The 17,093-nt window shown below is 42.3% G+C and overlaps 2 protein-coding genes across 4 annotated transcripts in view; one reads left to right on the forward strand and one right to left on the reverse strand.

The window, feature by feature from the left end:
- dhx36 (DEAH (Asp-Glu-Ala-His) box polypeptide 36) overlaps nucleotides 1-624 on the forward strand; it is a 34,579-nt gene extending 33,955 nt beyond the window's left edge. For all 3 annotated transcript variants that reach the window (XM_008425855.3, XM_008425856.3, XM_008425854.3), the window contains one exon: nucleotides 48-624. In XM_008425855.3, coding sequence (XP_008424077.2) covers nucleotides 48-281 — 234 coding nt within the window. In that variant the 3' untranslated portion in view covers nucleotides 282-624. The remainder of the gene's footprint in view (nucleotides 1-47) is intronic.
- A 1,726-nt stretch (nucleotides 625-2,350) lies between these two features.
- LOC103474707 (rho guanine nucleotide exchange factor 26) overlaps nucleotides 2,351-17,093 on the reverse strand; it is a 32,649-nt gene continuing 17,906 nt past the window's right edge. The window contains exons 12-15 of the mRNA XM_008425852.3: nucleotides 11,748-11,957; nucleotides 5,162-5,232; nucleotides 4,917-5,018; nucleotides 2,351-3,822 (exon numbers count right to left, since the gene is read on the reverse strand). Of these exons, the coding sequence (XP_008424074.2) occupies nucleotides 3,680-3,822; nucleotides 4,917-5,018; nucleotides 5,162-5,232; nucleotides 11,748-11,957 (526 nt within the window). The 3' untranslated portion in view covers nucleotides 2,351-3,679. The remainder of the gene's footprint in view (nucleotides 3,823-4,916; nucleotides 5,019-5,161; nucleotides 5,233-11,747; nucleotides 11,958-17,093) is intronic.

A 17,093-nucleotide genomic window follows, 5' to 3' on the forward strand; every position in this document is an offset into this window, starting at 1 on the left:
TTTTTTATTTATTTTTTTCTAATCCCTCTCCGTTTTGTGTCCTGCAGAGTTTGAAGAGAGAGCTGGATTCGCTGCTGCAAGACAAAATCAGTAACCCGGCTCCTGTGGATTGGGATAACCGTCAGTCCAAAGACTGCGCCGTCATCACGGCCATCATAGACCTCATCACTACCCAGGAAAGGCCCGCAGGCAGCAGCAAGGACGACGGCAGGACGTGGGCGTCTGCTCCCAGCGGAAGGCACACTTACTTCGATGATGACGACGACGACGACAATGATTGAAAGTGACCGGGCGTTTGGCTGGCAATGAAGAGAGGAGGCTTTTGCGATGACTGACTGCATCTCCAGACATGAGTTTGTTGGAATATTTATGATAGACAGCTGGCCTCCTTGATGCTTCTGCTTGGTTTTAAACTTTAGTTCTCCCTAGATGCTGAAGGCCAAACACGGAAGGCTTAGTGCTGAAAAAATGAAAATGAATCGTGCTTCGCTTTTTTAAGATTATTCAAGGACCAACCTGTCTGTATGCATCCTTTTTTTGTTTCGTTTGTACATTTTATGTTTGGGAAAGTTTCACCTTTTTTCCACATAATTGATTATGCAATAAAGAAGCTACTTAAAATCACTCTGTGCGACGTCTACCACCTTTTCAGTTAAATGCCTAGAGAAAGGGTGTTTTCACACATGATAGTTTGGTACAGTGGGTTCGATTAGGGATCGAAATGGCAACATTTGTTCCATTTTCAGCTGGTTCGGTTCGCATTCTGACTGCACTGTGTCAAAGGATCCAAACCCCATGAAAAACCTGTTCACCCTGTGGTGGCGCTGTGCAAGAATCATTGAAGGAAACGACACGAAAGCCTCTGAAGAAGACATGAGCTCAACTTCTTTTCTTGCAAACTGAAAACAGAAATGGTTTAATGTCAGATTTTAAGTTGAAGGATTTCTCTCCTGTCTTTCGTAAAAGTAATTGTCTCCTACTAGAAATAAGCCAGCACGCTCGTTTTGGTCTTATTTACCCAGAATACCCTGTGCCGCAGTCTGCTTTTTGCTTTTGGAGCTGCCTCCGGCCCGCTTGGCTTTCACATATGCATTCGAACCGCACCAGAGTTCACTTCAACCGAACCGTCACACAGATCCTGAAATACTGTTGGAACGTTTACTGTTACCATCCACTTTTATCTCTACAGCTTAGGTTTTTAACATTTATTTTGTCCAGAATTGGGTTAACACGGGGAATGCAAATGTTGCAGTCCATTTCTTCAGTACCACTGTGTGTACTTTCTCTTGAAGCACAGACTCCAGTTGCGGATCACATATTGTGAATCTCTCTCAAACTCTTGCCTGAGCTTTGCTCTCCTTTTTATTCCAGTCGCTCCTTTTCTTACCTCAGCTTATCCTTCCACTCCGTGTTCCATTAATATGCTTGCATACGGCATTTTGACCTGCCAGGTTCCTTGGCTCACACACCTTGGTGATGAAACTGAACTGGAGAGTCAAGGGTGAAGATGTCTGCGAGACGGGACCGGCTGAACTTCGAGGAATCGTAGCTCTTTCAGTGTTTGCACCGAGATGCTGCGCAAGTCTGTTGTGTGTAATTTCTCTGAATAGACACTAGGTGGTGGAAGAGTGCCTTCCTCTGGACAAAAAAGTGTCCTTCTGAAATTTTTTTTTTGTTTGCTTTTTTATTTTTACCTGCATGTATAATTATGTAGCATTTCTGGATCTCATCCCACCTCACGCAGACACTTGATTAAGAGAGATCCATCACACTTGATCAACAAATTTATTTCACAATGTATTCACTGACAAAAAGACGTAAAAATAGCTTTTGGTTATTAAAGTGATCTGACACCATGCATTATCAGCAGCAGCAAGCATGTACATACAAATAATGTATATATAAATGTGTGGATTTAAAATGCTTACTAACTCTGTCGACATCAATGTGGTGTTGCTACACTTTGTTGTTGCCAATTTGCCAGAGAGACTGTAGAGCACTGAACATGATTAAACTCCTGCATCAGACAACATTGGGCTATTGATTTGAAACGGGTTTATTATGTGGTGTTCAAGCTGTGCCTGTACTAAATCTTGCACTACCAAAGCAGCCAGAGGTTTCACGTGCCGCACAAGGTACGACGACGTTTTCCCCACTTACACACCTGCCGCGCAAAATATCTGTTAAAATATGAATTGATTTTTTTTTTAGGTTTTGTATTCCTATTTAAAATGTTGAACTACGGCAATACATTTAATTTCCAATAAATGATTCAGATTCATGTGTTCAGTGTGCAAGAGCATCTGACTGTCAACATGCAGAATGAAATGATCACTTGGAAAACGACACGGAGAGCAATTACACTTTTATTAAGAGACTAATCAAAATTGCTTTTTCTTCCGATATAAATCTGTATTCAAGAAAACACAAATGTTACTGTACATATTTACACATGCAAATCTGTTGCTTTTTGTCTCTTTTTTTGAAAATAGTTACAAAAGGAGGAATATGTTGAAGCAAAAGAAGTTCATCAATTGCATCAATTTTTTTTTTTTTTTTCCTGAGTGCAAACGTAAAGCCACACAAGAGGTGCGTGTCCATTTGGCGGGATGGAGAGGGGCTTATTCTGTACAACAAAACCTCAGCTTGTGGTCAACATCACTGTTGGGTCCAGAGCTGTTGGCTTGATAAATTGTGTTATCGCCAAATTGTTTTCTTTTTTTTTTTTTTTCCCCTTTAGCCGGGCAACAATAAATGATGACTCACACACTGGACAATCGCATTAAAAGCAGGGGCCAGGCAGGGGTCTGGTCTCACAGACGGCAGACGCACAATTTCTTTAACGTCACATGCATTCATAAAATATACATACATGGGATTATTTATACACCGCCGCGTCTGGCTTGCATCAATAGTGATATTTCTCTGTTGGGGGCGGGGGGAGAATGATGGTGCTTGAGACGTAAATGTAGAGTCTGATTCATGAGGGTGACATTAACCGCTGACAAACGGCAAGTTGGAGTGCAGATACTTGGCCCTTCTGCTCGACTGGATGCCATAATAGATCCCTTCTTCTTCCCTGATGGCTGTAATTTGTTTTTTTGTTTTGTTTTTTAATTTTTTTTTTAATCAGCTATGAGTATTTAGAGCTCTATTTACATATGGATTTCGATTTGATCTTCTGCTCGGCTGTTGGTTGAAACAGCTTGTAGCGACATGAGTTACCGGGGCGGGGGGGGGCGAGAAAGTCTTTTATCGCCCGGCCGGAGCCTCGTTAGCGGGGCGCGCCCGGGCTGCTGTCAGATTCCCTCTAATTGGGTTTGCTTTACCTCCCGCAGCGCCACTGTACTCATTACGCAGCACGCCATTTACAAAAAAAAAACAACCCAAAAAACATTTATAAATTTAACAACAGTTGTTACGTGGCAGGGTGTTGAAAGCAGCTGCTTCGGCTGCGGTGTGCGTGAAGTTTTTCCTCAACCAGCCGGAGAATGAATCAATGTGACATATGCCCACTGTCGGGGCCGCCCCCTACCCACTCGGAGAGCGATGACTAATTAAAGGAATCCGCTTTCGTTTTTGTTCTCCTCCCGTGTCGGTGCGAAGCAGGATGAAACTCAGGCAGGTGCTGAGTCCGCAGCCGAAAAGTTCAGCCGGACGGTCTCTCGGTCGGCGCGGCTCACACGTTGGTCTCCAGCCCCTGCAGCCGGTCCATCCTCTGCATGTTGCGTTCGATGGTGGCCTGGCACGTGATCTCCTCGCCGCACTCCGCGGGAAACCACCCGGCCTCGCCGTCGCGCAGCCGCTCGCCTTCGTACCAGCCTGAGGGAGGGAACGAGAGAGAGAGAGAGAGAGCCATGCTCGCGTTACAGTGACTCGCGTCAAGCCTCTACTTATGCAGCGTAGATTGTTTCTTTTTTTTTTTTTTGTGATGTTGTTGTGTCCCTTTGACGAGAAAGCCTGTTGCTATGGTCACCGAAGCGGCAATTAACTTCCAGGCTTTTGGGTAGAGATGGATGGGCGGGGGGTGAGGATTTCAAACACATCAGGTCCATTATGTGAAAGAGAGAGGTAGCAAACAGGGAGAGGAGCACGAGTGTGAGCGCATGATGAAAGGAAATTGAGGCAAGACGGTGAAAACTTACAGGAACGGCTCAATGAACCAGATCATTAAAAAGTTGATTTATTTCATTAATTCAATTCAGCGGGTAAAATGTGTTTACTACAGAGATCTGCAACCACAGTGATGCAATTTCAGGATTTATTTAGGTCAATTTTGATTTCTATACATAACAGCTAAAAATATATTTCTTTTTGGGAAATTAGAATATTAGTAGTTGTATATTTAGAAAAAAAACAGTCTTTTGAAACAGAAATGGTTTATTACTAAGCCGCTATATGTCACTGCTCTTCACAGAAGACTCTTTATCAAAGCATATTTCTGAAAAACTTAGTGGAAGAAAAAAGTATGGTTGGAAAAAAAAGAGGGTAAGTTAAATTAGTTAATAAGATATGGACAAAACATGTCTTGGTCTACAACCTCCTCACAGCTGCAGTTGCCACAGTTTTCCTTCCACTCAACTTTTTGTGAGCGTGGTTACGGCTTCATTGGCAACAATTTTTCCCATGACTGTGTGGACCGTAACGCATTTCTATAATTATATCTTCTTTTATTTGTCTTATATAATATTCAGATTTTCTAAGTGTAGCTCAGCCGTAAACTATAATTATCAAAAATAAACAGGAAAAAAACCCTAAAATTTTAAAATCTGTGTGTGAGCTGTCTAATAAATGAGTTTCGCCCTCATTTAACCGACTGAAATAATGTTTTCTCAATGATGCTGCAATCTGTCGAGACGAACAAAAATACATAATCGAGCTCCGTAGGAAATGTGAGCGAAGGAGAGGCGACGTACCGTCCACATGCTGTGAGACCAGCACCACGTCGGCCACCTGCAGCGACAGCTCGTCTGGCTGCTTCGCCGTGTACGTCCTTATCACCTCGACCTGCGTAACATCTGGAAGAGCGAGAGAAAAAAAAAAAAACATTGCCGCAAGTTTGTTCCAGAATTCAGTTACATTGAAGTTCAGTTTCGCTGAAGGGCCACAAGGTGGTGCAATGAGCTCAAAAAGGAGAATTTTTTTTTTTGAGACAACTTACTGGTTCTGTCATGTCTCCTGTCATCGTTGTCATTCTGGCCCAGGGCACTGATCCAGCGTGCACGCTCATTCCTAAACAAACAAGCAAAAAAAAAAACAACAACAACATTTCTTTGAAAAACTTTTCCAGAGTTTCACTTTTAAAACTACAGATGTTCCGACACCTTTGTTTTCAACAGGAAGTTTTCCCTTCCCTCCCTCTTTCCAGCCCCTATTCAGCGCCGAGATAAAACGAGCACAAAGGGCTGATTCTCGGTGGAGGACAGACCTGCTTTTTGCTTTCCTCCGCTCCCCCCATGCGCGCGCTCCGTGGGAAACGAAGTAGGTGGAGCCGCACGGGTCGGATCCTGTGAAACCAGATACCATCTCACCTGCTCTGAAGAATTCCCACCAAGCAGGGGGGGCGGAGGGGGGAGATGGAGGGAGCGATAAAGAGAAACTGGGGCGGGGGGAGAGGTGGAAAATGAAGGAGAGGATGGTTCATTCGGAGGCCTGGGTGACTCAAGTGTTGGTGGCCTCCAAACACAGACAGCTGCACAAAAGTAGCTGAAAGTAGCGGATCGGACGTGAGTCAGATCTCATTATTGCGCTTCCACCGAGTTCTGATGTTTTTTTGGGGTTTTTTTTTAGGTCGCACATGCAGCAAAACGCAGCAGCGAGTCAGTAAGTAAGAATGAAAAATCACCAGAGAGACTTTTCATTGTAAAGAAGCTCTTTATGTTTGTGCTGGTCATCAAGCTGCCCACACAGCAGCAATCAGAGCAGCAGCCTTTGGGTTTTAATTGAGCCATTAGGACCTGTTTACTTTTAGTGCTGACTGAAAAAAAAACCCATCTCCATTCAGAGTCCAAAAATTAGTGGTGTTTTTTTTTTAGATCAGACTTTAATCTGATAAATGATACTTGTATTCTAATTATCAAAGGTGTGCTTAATTATATAACAAAATGCTAACTTTTGCATTGTTAGTGTGAGCTGGTGATTATGTAAGGACCTGATCCTTTAACCGATGACCAGGGTTGAGGTGTTACTGATAAAACTGCTAAAATGCTCCATCACACTATCCTTTTATGTCCTGTTCATAAAAAGCCAGAGAAAATGTTAGACTACGTGTAGAGTAACACAGTGGTGCCCCTCCCACACCTGCTGCTGATATTAGATGGTTCCTCTATTTCTTTTTTGGCAAAAATGATGAATACAGCTGGATTTGAATATTTCTGGCTGCAAAAAACAGATATTTCACTGCGTTAAAGGGGCAGTATTGCATATTTTACAGGCACATAGTGTCATTTTATAGCACAGTCAAGTAACTGTTACATTCAGTTATTATAAAAACATTGTACATATCAAACATTGCATAGAAGAAATTTAACTTCGCAATTCGACGCCTTGAAATTGGGTTTCTGCCTCTTTAAGAGGCTCCCGCTCTTTCTGACACGCCGCCTCCAGTACGCCGTTACAACGATGATTCTCATTACGCCGTTTACGGTCGTTCTTAGGAGCGTTGGACTGACAAGTGGTCCGTCCGATGACCTCGGCAGACTCGCAGTTTCACCAGGTGTTAGCTAATTGCTGCTGCTGCTATAATTAGCTGAGGGGGGAAGTGAGGGAGTTGAGGGGAGAGGCGAAAGCTCGGCCGCTCCAAGGAGGAGCTTTGTGGAAATAGGTGGAGCTTTGTGAGCGCAAGCGCTTAGGCAGTCCTAAATGGTTGCTATGGGAGACTCAAGGATTCCTCAAACGTGCATGAAAGAATCAAAGCATCCCTCCAGGTACGTTTTTGAGGGAATAACATGACATGATGTCAAGCTCAAAAAAGTGAGTTTTACATAACAGCCTCTCTTAAGATACACATCTGGTTACTGACAACCACACACAACCATCCTTTTAAAAATCCCTTCAAATCACACGTGTCAATACTTGGAAGCATTACAAGCATCATGTGTTTCTCACTCAATTTCACAGACATCAATGTGCCTCCTGTGGCTGAGACAGCTGTTTGCTTTTCTCGACAGCCGGGCCTGCATGCCAACGGTCGGATGTAAACGTGCGCGCAAAACAAAAGTCCCGACAGGTCGGCCTCTCGCTCAAAACAGCTGAAACAACCAACAAATACAAGCGCAGGCATCGGCAGGGCAAAAGCACGCGAGACGTACTTAGACTTGTGCGGTATGCGCACTGATAGCAGGTGCCAGCCCCCCTCCCGCCCCCATCCCTCCCACCTTCCCCTCCCATTGACCGAAAAGCCTGTGGAGAATGGGTCTATTCATTGTAGTGAGACTTCCTCCGGCTTCAGCCATTCATCCTGCCGATGAGAAAGGAATGCCAAGATACATAAATCCGTTGTGAAAGGCTCGCGTTTCACCTCTGAAAAGAAGAGCGAGTCTCGCCGGGCGGATTGCGAAACCTCTTGCACACAAGTGGCTCGAGAGTGATGACAGCCTCTTCTCTGACCTTCCTTCCTGCGTCGGATGACCCAAACATCACCGCCCAGACTTTTGGGTGTTCGTCCCCGATTTGTCGTACAACTCAATTTCCCTCCAACCGGTTTGTTTACTCTCTGTTGGGTCGGCCTTCCACGTGCTGCTGCTGCAATGCTGCGAAAACTATTATTTTACCTTTATCCATCACTGCATATCAATATGAGAAATTATTTCTGTTGTTACTGCTATAGTCAATATTATACAGTAGATATGGATATAGAGAACATTAGGAAAGACTGTCAAAGCCAAGTTAACATGAATAGTAATTTATTGGATGATGCTACTAATGTAAAGAGAGGTGGGTGCAAAAATCTGTCAACGTGTAAAAATACTTTACTGCTGTTCTTTTGTATATAGTTTGTATATAACTATTCTTTTACTACACTACGTTCAGTGGATCTTTGGATCGAACCGTTTTAACAATAACTTGAGTAAACCATAGAAAACTGTTTTCAACTAATGATTTTTAACCTGTTAAATGGAGAAAAACATCAATTAAACCTAGATGGGCGTTATGTGGGGGGGGAAAAATCATCCCCCTTTCAAAAAAAAAAGAAAAAAGTAATGAATGAACTTTTCTGAAGCACATTTTGGCAACAATTCAAGTTGACACTCTCCAGACCTGATCACAGCCACGCCTTCAGCGCTTCAACAGAACCCCGTCAGGCAACACGACATGGGCTAAAAAAGATCTTTAAAAAGCAACATGCTGTGGCTTTAATGAGAGACGTTGCACCGATTCTGGTTCAGCTCAGGTCATCGGTCGTGTTCCAACAATAATCACGAACACCGGGGCTTCTTAATTACTGCTCGGACACAACCGCAGCGCAGTCATGGAAATCCCCGAGCATCTGCGACTTGCACGTTACATTTCCCATCAACAACTTTCCCATTATCGCGTCTAAACGAAAGCAGACAAGAGTAGACAAAGAGGGGGGTAAAAAAAAATAATAATAAAAAATCCAAAACGATTCAGTGTGCAGAACAGAAGCACCGACTCCCTTCTCCGGTCGGAGCTGTTATATAATCGCCGCTGCTCTCTGTCACAGCTGAATATCGGTTCTGTTTTCCTGCAGGCTTCTGAAGCTGCTCTGTTCCACTAATAGACGAGCGCTATTCACAGATTCCGAACACTAGAGACGGCAACAAGGTCACGGGGAAAGCATCCCAGCATGCAAGCAGAGCAGAAAGACAATAATTTAAAAAAAAAGAGAGAGAGAAAAATAGAAGTCCACACAGAGAACCCTCTCTCTGATCCGTCTCTAAACAGCTGGAATTCCTGATACATTAAGCCGCCGTCGACATCAAAGGTCGTCCTCGTATACGCCTGCTTCTGGAACGCTAAACGTCGGTTCGTAGACACGCACAGGGAAGTGGGAGAAATGTCAGTGAGTGGAAATGAAAGCAAAAACTGCCAGATGGGGGGGAAAAAAAAATAAAACCCACCAAAACCCATTTCTGCAGTTTTGTTTCCGAAAGAAAAACAGGCGAGCCTAAAGTCAGAATGTGAAGAATTTCACCCTGGAACGCCAAACATTCGCTGCACTCAAAGTCAGCAGTAAAAGGAAACATAATGGACATTTAAATGTTTTAAGATGAGAATCATTTCTTTTCCAGGGAAGCAGATACAAAGGCTTGAGTTCACTGAACGAGAACTCTTGAAGTTTTTTTGTCACCTTTGCTCTCCAATGCTCGGAGAGCCACAAAAACAAGGGTTTAAAAGTTCGGAATTAACTCTATTTCTTCTTAATTTACCTCCCTGCTGTGCCGTAAAAGGACTATATGTTCATTAAATGCTTCAACAATTTTACATCAGATATCACACAGAAAGGTTTCCTGTTTTGACCGGGCCAGATGACCAAATCATTTCAAATCACATCGGCTGAAAACTTTTAATCCATAAAAGTTCAACTCAAACTCATCAAATCCTTGTGTGGATTTAGCAGAAAATAAGCTCTAAAATGTACAGAAGGATAAAGCATATGACGGCAGAAAACTGACTCTTAATTCATATTGGAGAAAATCACTGCAGGCTCATACCTACGGGCAATTTGGAGCAAATGACTGACAGTCTGTTGGAGTGCCTGGGAAATGCATGCGTGTGTGTGGGGGGGATGCATGCGTGTGCGTGTGTGTGTGTGTGGGGGGGGTGCATGCGTGTGCGTGTGTGTGTGTGTGGATTTGCAATATTGTAAAGCAGCTTGTCATTCTCTATTCGTGAAAAGCATATGGGGCAACAGACCGCTGGTTAAAAAATTAACAAGTCAAATCCAAACACAGAGTAAACTTGCTAGCATTAGCCTAAGACGTCAATGAATTATTCAACATGAAAGAATCAGCAGCAAGATTGTGACAACGAGTTTACGATATGTCTTTAGAAATAACTGAAGCTATTCACGTTTTATTTGTCAGAACATTATGACCTCTTTCTTTATTGGAGCAGATGTTAGCCTGCAGAAGCTATCTCTAGACACTGGTGTACTACGTATTTGGCTCAGATTAGTACTGGGGAGGGGGAAAAAAAAAAAAGGAAGGTCTCTCGTTAAACTTTTTTTTATTATCTATTTTTAGGTGGAACTGCTAACAGCCTCCCTTGTTTAACTCCCATCCTGCTGAGACAAGACTCCATGTTGTGTGATTTTTTTTCTTTTTTTTTTTTTTACTAAACTTGGGACGACCGGACGGGACGGTCATCAGAAAACAAAGAGCTCACACAGTCCTCTTTGTGAAAGAAGAGGCACGCAGACTCTGGGCAATGTGTTGAAGGATCGGGAGAAGTAAAGGAGCAGCAGAGAGTGGGTGTGTGGGTGGGGGCACGGTCGTGGGAAACAGCCAGCTTAGCTGCTGTCTGTTGCTAAACAACAGCTTAAACAAAGCCTAGTTACCACCATGACACTGGACTGTTGCCAGGGTCTCCCCGCTGGGTTTTCTCGGCTCATTCAGGATTTCGGTGAGCTGTGGCATTCGCAGCCGACTGATGCAGACGCCACCAAGCGAAGGGAGTCGGGTTGGTTTTTCCACAACTACTCATGCAGCAGAGAGGAAGGCTGGGCAGGAAGATTGCATTAGGATGACGCCAAGGATACAAGTCGAGTTTCATAATTTTCATTGGAGTCGAGTTTAAAAAATAATTAACGGCTGCCATGATATACGAGAAGATTAAAAAAAAAAAAACATTAAGAGGGAAGATTTATTGACTATTGAAGCTTTTTTTTTTTTGGCAAAGGATAGAAAAGTAGTGAAAAATATTACATGTACTTTAGGGTTTAGTTGAATAGGTAGGCTTCAATGTCTGGTAAAAGCAAAAACAGGAAGGTGTTAGAAACGTTTGAAATGTTCCACACAATACATTTCTCCACACAAAAGCGATAAATCACAGCTTGCATGGGAGTGAGGGGGGACAGTAAAGACTTAGCAAAGCTTTGAACCACAACGGATGATTACAGCGTACGGCATTGTGTGTTTGCGCATCCATGCATGTGAACGAATGCGAAGGCCGACGTAAAGCAGATCCCTTTCCTTTGTTTGGGTTACGTAATCCGAACATCCTCACTTTACTCCCTAATTACTATATGAGGAGAGATGAAGTTACAGAGGGGTGAGTTAGCTACAGCTAACAGCTTTCAGGCTGTTTTTAGGACTTTGGTGGGCTCTTGCTAACTTTAGCCTTAAAGACAACAACACATTTCACTTCCACCTTTGTGTTTGTTTTCAGAGCAGATTCAGAAATGGACTCTTGTTACTTTTAACGTAGCTAAAACCACGAGGGAATGTTGGTCCGTCTGTGAGTTAGAAGGTGGACATAGCAGCACATAATGGAGCTAAAAATCTGGCCTTGCGCTTTTTTTCACACAGAAATTCAGTCCGAATATTAAAAGATCTCAGATTCCCTCTGCTGTCTGAGCCAATAGTCCAGACCTTCCGTACGACGAGCCTTCAACACGTACAGACACGCAAGAGTGACATTAAGCCACGGGCAAAAAAATGATTCACTCCCGCTTAAGGCTAAGTGTTGTAAATGCTTAAGAGAAATTTGAACGGGGTTAGATGGCTTAGTTTAAAAAAAAAAAAAAAGAAAAGGAAAAGAAAAAAATAAAACAAGGCACTCACTCCAACTCCGTTCCGAGGATCATCGCCACCTTTTCGCTGGAGTGGTTGCTACGGAAACATAGCCGGAAGAGATGGTTTGCGCCGACCTGCCGCGAGCTCAGCATGCTCGTGGGGCTCTTGACCGGTGAGAGGTGAACGTCCTCCGGCTGACTGCTGCCTACTTGGATCTGATCCCGCAGGGCGTAGTCTATGACCGTGTGGCTGTCCTCACTGGCGGAGAAAAAAAAAAAAAAAAAGGTACAAAGATTGATAACATTTTTTTGACTAAACATAGTGAATCTGTCTGCAGGTGAAGAAGTCAGCCACACACATCTGTTCTTCATCGATAGTAAACAAAAGTGAAGATACAGTGCTCTGAAAACGTCTGCAATGCAACTAATCCTTTTTTTCCTATTGGAGCAACAAACTTTAATATATTTTATTGTCATTTTATCTGCTACTACAAAAAAAATCACATAAGGAGAAAAAAGACCACCGACTGTACATTAAAATTTGCATTTTGCCAGGTAAAAGTAATTTTTAATGGTAGCAAACAAGGAATAAACTCAGCGAACAACAGGAAGGACAACTTTCCTTCCTGTAAGTAGTGCCTGGGAACAGAAAAAAATTATGGAATAGCTTGATTTGACTGCTAAATTCACTAAGACGGAAGTATTTGCACCATTAAATTATTACTAACCAGAGCAACAAACACAGGTCTCAAAATAAAAATTACAAAACGACATTTTATTGGAATTGAGTCTAATTTCAATTCCACAATCCAGTTAAAAAAAAACAAACAATACTTTTACTCTGAACGAGCACCTAGATTAAGGCCTGCGAACTGATTAATTTAGTTATTTTTGTCAGATGGCCCAGTGTTTTAAAAGGAAACTAAATATCCTTTGGCTAATGTAATTACATTGTACCCTTGCATGGATACATTTAGCTAACATTTATCGTTTTAGAGTTTGGTCTTGCACAAGCTGGCTGGACACATTCAGAGAGGATGATGCTATCTGGGTGAGCATTGCAACCTTGAATCTGAATCTGTTGAACACGTTCTTAAATACAAGAGTAAAAGTCGTTTGCTTAAAGAAGCCAAGGCCAGAGACGAGCAGGAGAAAAACACCAACTAAAGCCATCTCTGCAGGCTCTGTGATCAAAAAGAACTGTTAACATTTTACGTGATGACTTCCTTGAACCACTGTTTTCTGTTTGGACAGCTCGCTCTCAAAGTACAGAAGGTGCAGACAGCTAACCAATCACACACACAGTCTGTCCTTCAGGCTTCATGATTTTATGCAAGTCAGGAAATATCAGCAGAAAAGCTTCTGAAGCAGAAGTCAGGCGAAGACGTGACATGAGAGTCTCCGAATCCCATTTTACCAGCTGACACACCTGAGAGCTAGTTTGAGTGCTACAAGTGTCAAAGTTTCATTTAAAAACACAGGAAAACAGACACACATGTTGCTAATGAAGCCACAGTTTTCAACTTTTGAGTATAGTTCAAACAAAGAGTAGGGTTAGGGCAGAGTTTTGATTTGCTACGCTGCGCACAGCTAACCGCTACACATGGACGCTTGGATAATGCAGGTACATATTTACGCTCCGTTTTGCTCTTTTTGACTGTAAACAATTTAGCTGACACCTAAGAACTAAACGTGACATTTAGACATGAGTAAATAAACGCTTTGATTGTATTTACACAAAGTTAGTTTTGAGTTTTAAAGATGATTTAATGAAAACTAAAATCAACAGCGAAGGGAATCTTTATCGACTGCAAACCCAATAAAGTAAAGATGCTCCAATTCTTGATTGGTTGATTCTTTGCTCATCTGATTTACCTTCAATAAGCACAAATGAAACAGCTGTCAAAATGATCCGTTGTAATAATTACATTATATGAGGAAAATTCTCATTACAACTGTGTTTTACTTTTCTGATAAAGACAAAACAATCTGACTTTTTAGGCTATATTTAGCTTCTCTAAGGTTAGCGTGATTAGCGCTTAGCATTAACAACTGACGTGTTGCTTCCTTTTAAGCAGCTTCAGAAAATTGCCTCCGATTTCATTTTTAACCACTAACCCCTAAAAACATGTACGTTTCTCTTACTTCATAAGCACCTGACCATCAATCACTCCAACACGGCTCAAGCTATGTAGAGTTAGAAACATATCTCTTCCTGGTCTTCCTCGCCTGATTTTTGGATTGTCAGCATTGATGCCTCCCTGAGGACAAATCTACCGGTAAAAATTCCAGGAATGCCATTCTTGTGACGTGAACAGGATGGGTGGGGAGCGTAACGTTTGTACGGTGAGTCTTCATGAGTGATCGGGTGAGCAGGTATCATGCCCCGGAAATTGCTACGCAGCAGCTAAAGGGAAGTGGAAGACGGCTGCAATCGCATTTTGACATGAATGCGGAGGACTATAAACACCGAAAATGATATACGACGAAAGCTACCGTAAGGTTTAACCAAACAAACACACTGCTCTGGATTAAGGGAGCTCAGACATCAACCAAATGTTTCCGCATACCGTGCCAGCTTCTGCTTTCCTGATGTACACTTTGCTCTTTAGCAAACAAACCGGGAGTCGCACAGTCTCTCAGGCGGATGGGACTCCGGCTCAGACATGCAGACAAATGAGTACATGCGCACCGAAGAGCTTTATGTTTACTGGTGTGAATGTGTGTGAGAGAGAGAAAGAGATAAAAGCACTGATGGTGTCCAGGGCGGTTTTCATCTCCGCTGAATGCACAGGAGTAAAGACGGATTACCGTCTTTACTCAGCATTTCACACTGGTTGTTTTGGTCACACGAGTTTAAAAACGGTTGCACATTTAACTGCGATAAATTTTAAAGAATCAGCATCCGTCAGTTTGCGGCCGTTTCTGGTGTAAAAATGGATAATATGTGATATTTTGGGGCCTCTGGAAACTTTTTATGATTTGAGGAACAAATAATCAAAAATAACCAAGAAGAAAAACCACAACAACACTGAAGATGAATGTTAGTGAAAACAATATAGTCAGAAAATCCTATTTAAGTTTTGATTTCATATCTTCGAATGCATATGAAACTGCTCAACTGTGATTAAATAGTTAAAAAAAATACAGTTTTCAAACCATAACTCGTCAGTAAGTCGCTGTGTGTTATAATTGTTTCTGGGTATCTGAGTTCTACATTAGTTTTTATGTTGCATTGTCTTATCGTATTTTAAGTTCACTTTGTTTAATGATTATCAGGTTTTTATCTTTAAAACGTACAATGTCTTGTAGCATTGCACTTTGCTCTTAAAAGATTTAAGGAGCTGGCCTAAAATTGTATTTCTCTAGGTAACAAGTTGCTAGAAAAGCTGAAAGAATCCAATCTGCTTGTTCCATGTTATTCTGGACCATCCCTCTTATCTTAAAATCAGATCTGGAACCATCGCTATGGAAACCAAATGTTAGGGAGAGTTAGCAGGCCTATGCTGAGCTGCGCAGGCTTTCCTGAGCAACACTTTGAGAGTGTGATATAATGTCTTGGCGTGACATGTGATTTCCAGACTCTAGTTTTAAATCAAAAGCTGCTTCCAAGAAGTTAGTCATTACTTTCCACTGAGTATTTAAAGAAAAAAAGCTTAAAAGCAATAGCGTAGCAAAGCGCTAGCTTTTAAACATATAAAATGTGGGTGAAACTAGCACAGCTCTTGCTACATTAACAGAATAAAGTACAGGATAACCAGTACATTACAACTTCACTTCTGTTGCTGGTATCATTATCTGACATTACCTTCATCCTGAAAACCTTCTAAGGTCAAAGGTCGTTGTTCTGTAACGTTTAAGTGTCACGGGTCTGACGCTGCTACGCCTTCCGAGCGTTAACATTTTGAGAATTACAAAAGGGACAAGAAGCAGCAGGAAGGTTTCTTCTTGAGGCAACGTTGGATTTAGCCGCGCGACGGACCGCACTGCGGGTCAGAACCAACGAGACAGTTGCTGTTTTGTTGAGTCGCAGACGGTGTGTGGCCTGCCGCGGTCCGGCCGGCCTCGCGAACCTCCGGCGCGTTTCCTCTTTCAGCGCCGCAGCTGGAGCGCGGCGGAGTGGCGTGCCACAGCGCGGCCGCGGCTCTCCAAACGGTACAAACCAATATTATAACAGCTTCTCCCATTCACACACACACACGCACACTGATTCCAAAGCACTCCCTTTACCAAATCCCCTTTTCCAAACACACGGTCCCTGACGCTTTTCACTGCCGGAGTCTGCTGTTCCAGATCAGATTCTCAGAAAAACACAAGGAGGAATGTGTTTTAGTGTTTTTTTTTTCTTTTTTAAATTTTTTTATGATTCTTGGGTAACTCAGTCTGCAAGAAGCATGGCAATCGAATCCAGACACGTGACAAGAAAGGACAGGATATTTCGGAAAAATTTTACAAGCATGCGATTGAAACCGCACGCAGATGAAAAACACACAGCTTTACGGACGTCCTCTGCATATTTTTGAATGCTTATTTTCGCTGTTGTCTAAAAATAGAGACATAATTATGTACTCGTAAGCACAGATGACAATGGAAAGACTTAAGAGTTCATCAGGACGGATTTATGCTCTTCTTTACAATTAATGGAAAAGCATTTATGGCTGCTGAAGTGGATCTAAAGCGTTTATTTTTTTGACATGTTTCAACAATACTTTTATTTAAGTTGGGACTGAACCACTGTAAAAAATTAGTTAAAATCAATCTACCCGGAGTCTGAATAACTTTGGGCTTTTTGCAGTAGTAGGAGTTTTCCGAGACACGTGAGCAACAGCTTAAGTCAGAGCATGGAAATGTTTACATTCAGCCGGTTTAGACTCAAGCTGCTTCTTTTCTCCCATCAAGAGGCCTCTAATAAACCCTGGACGCTTGTGTTCTGTGTGATAAGACACCTCTACCTTCAGATTTTTTCCATTACATCCCTGACGAGACAACCGTCAGGGATGTGGCTCCTTTTACAATCTTGGTCTCTTATCTCAAAAATAATCTGGGCAGGCCAGGTCTCCAGCCAAGTTATACAAGCACCAACTTCGAGATACCGAAAGTGCTGACGCTGAACCTGAAGCACCTTCCGTGTTGCTTGGCAACCTCAGAGGTTTGTAAAACACAATAAAGTCATATCTTCACTTTTAAGTCTCGCACAGAGCAGCTATTGTCACACTGAAAATGTTTAAAAATCCAACCATTGGAGAATGTTTTTAATTAACATACACGTTTTATAAAGAATTTTGAAAAAAAAAAAACTATTTTCCTATTTCAAACATTTAAGCGTCACTTTATCCAACAGAAGGTTTTTATAAACCCGAAACGACTGATTCGTATTAATGGTATTGCTTTTGAC

The sequence above is a fragment of the Poecilia reticulata genome, chromosome 13 (assembly GCF_904066995.2).
Source record: "Poecilia reticulata chromosome 13, P_reticulata-male-v2, whole genome shotgun sequence".
Lineage (NCBI taxonomy): Eukaryota > Metazoa > Chordata > Actinopteri > Cyprinodontiformes > Poeciliidae > Poecilia > Poecilia reticulata.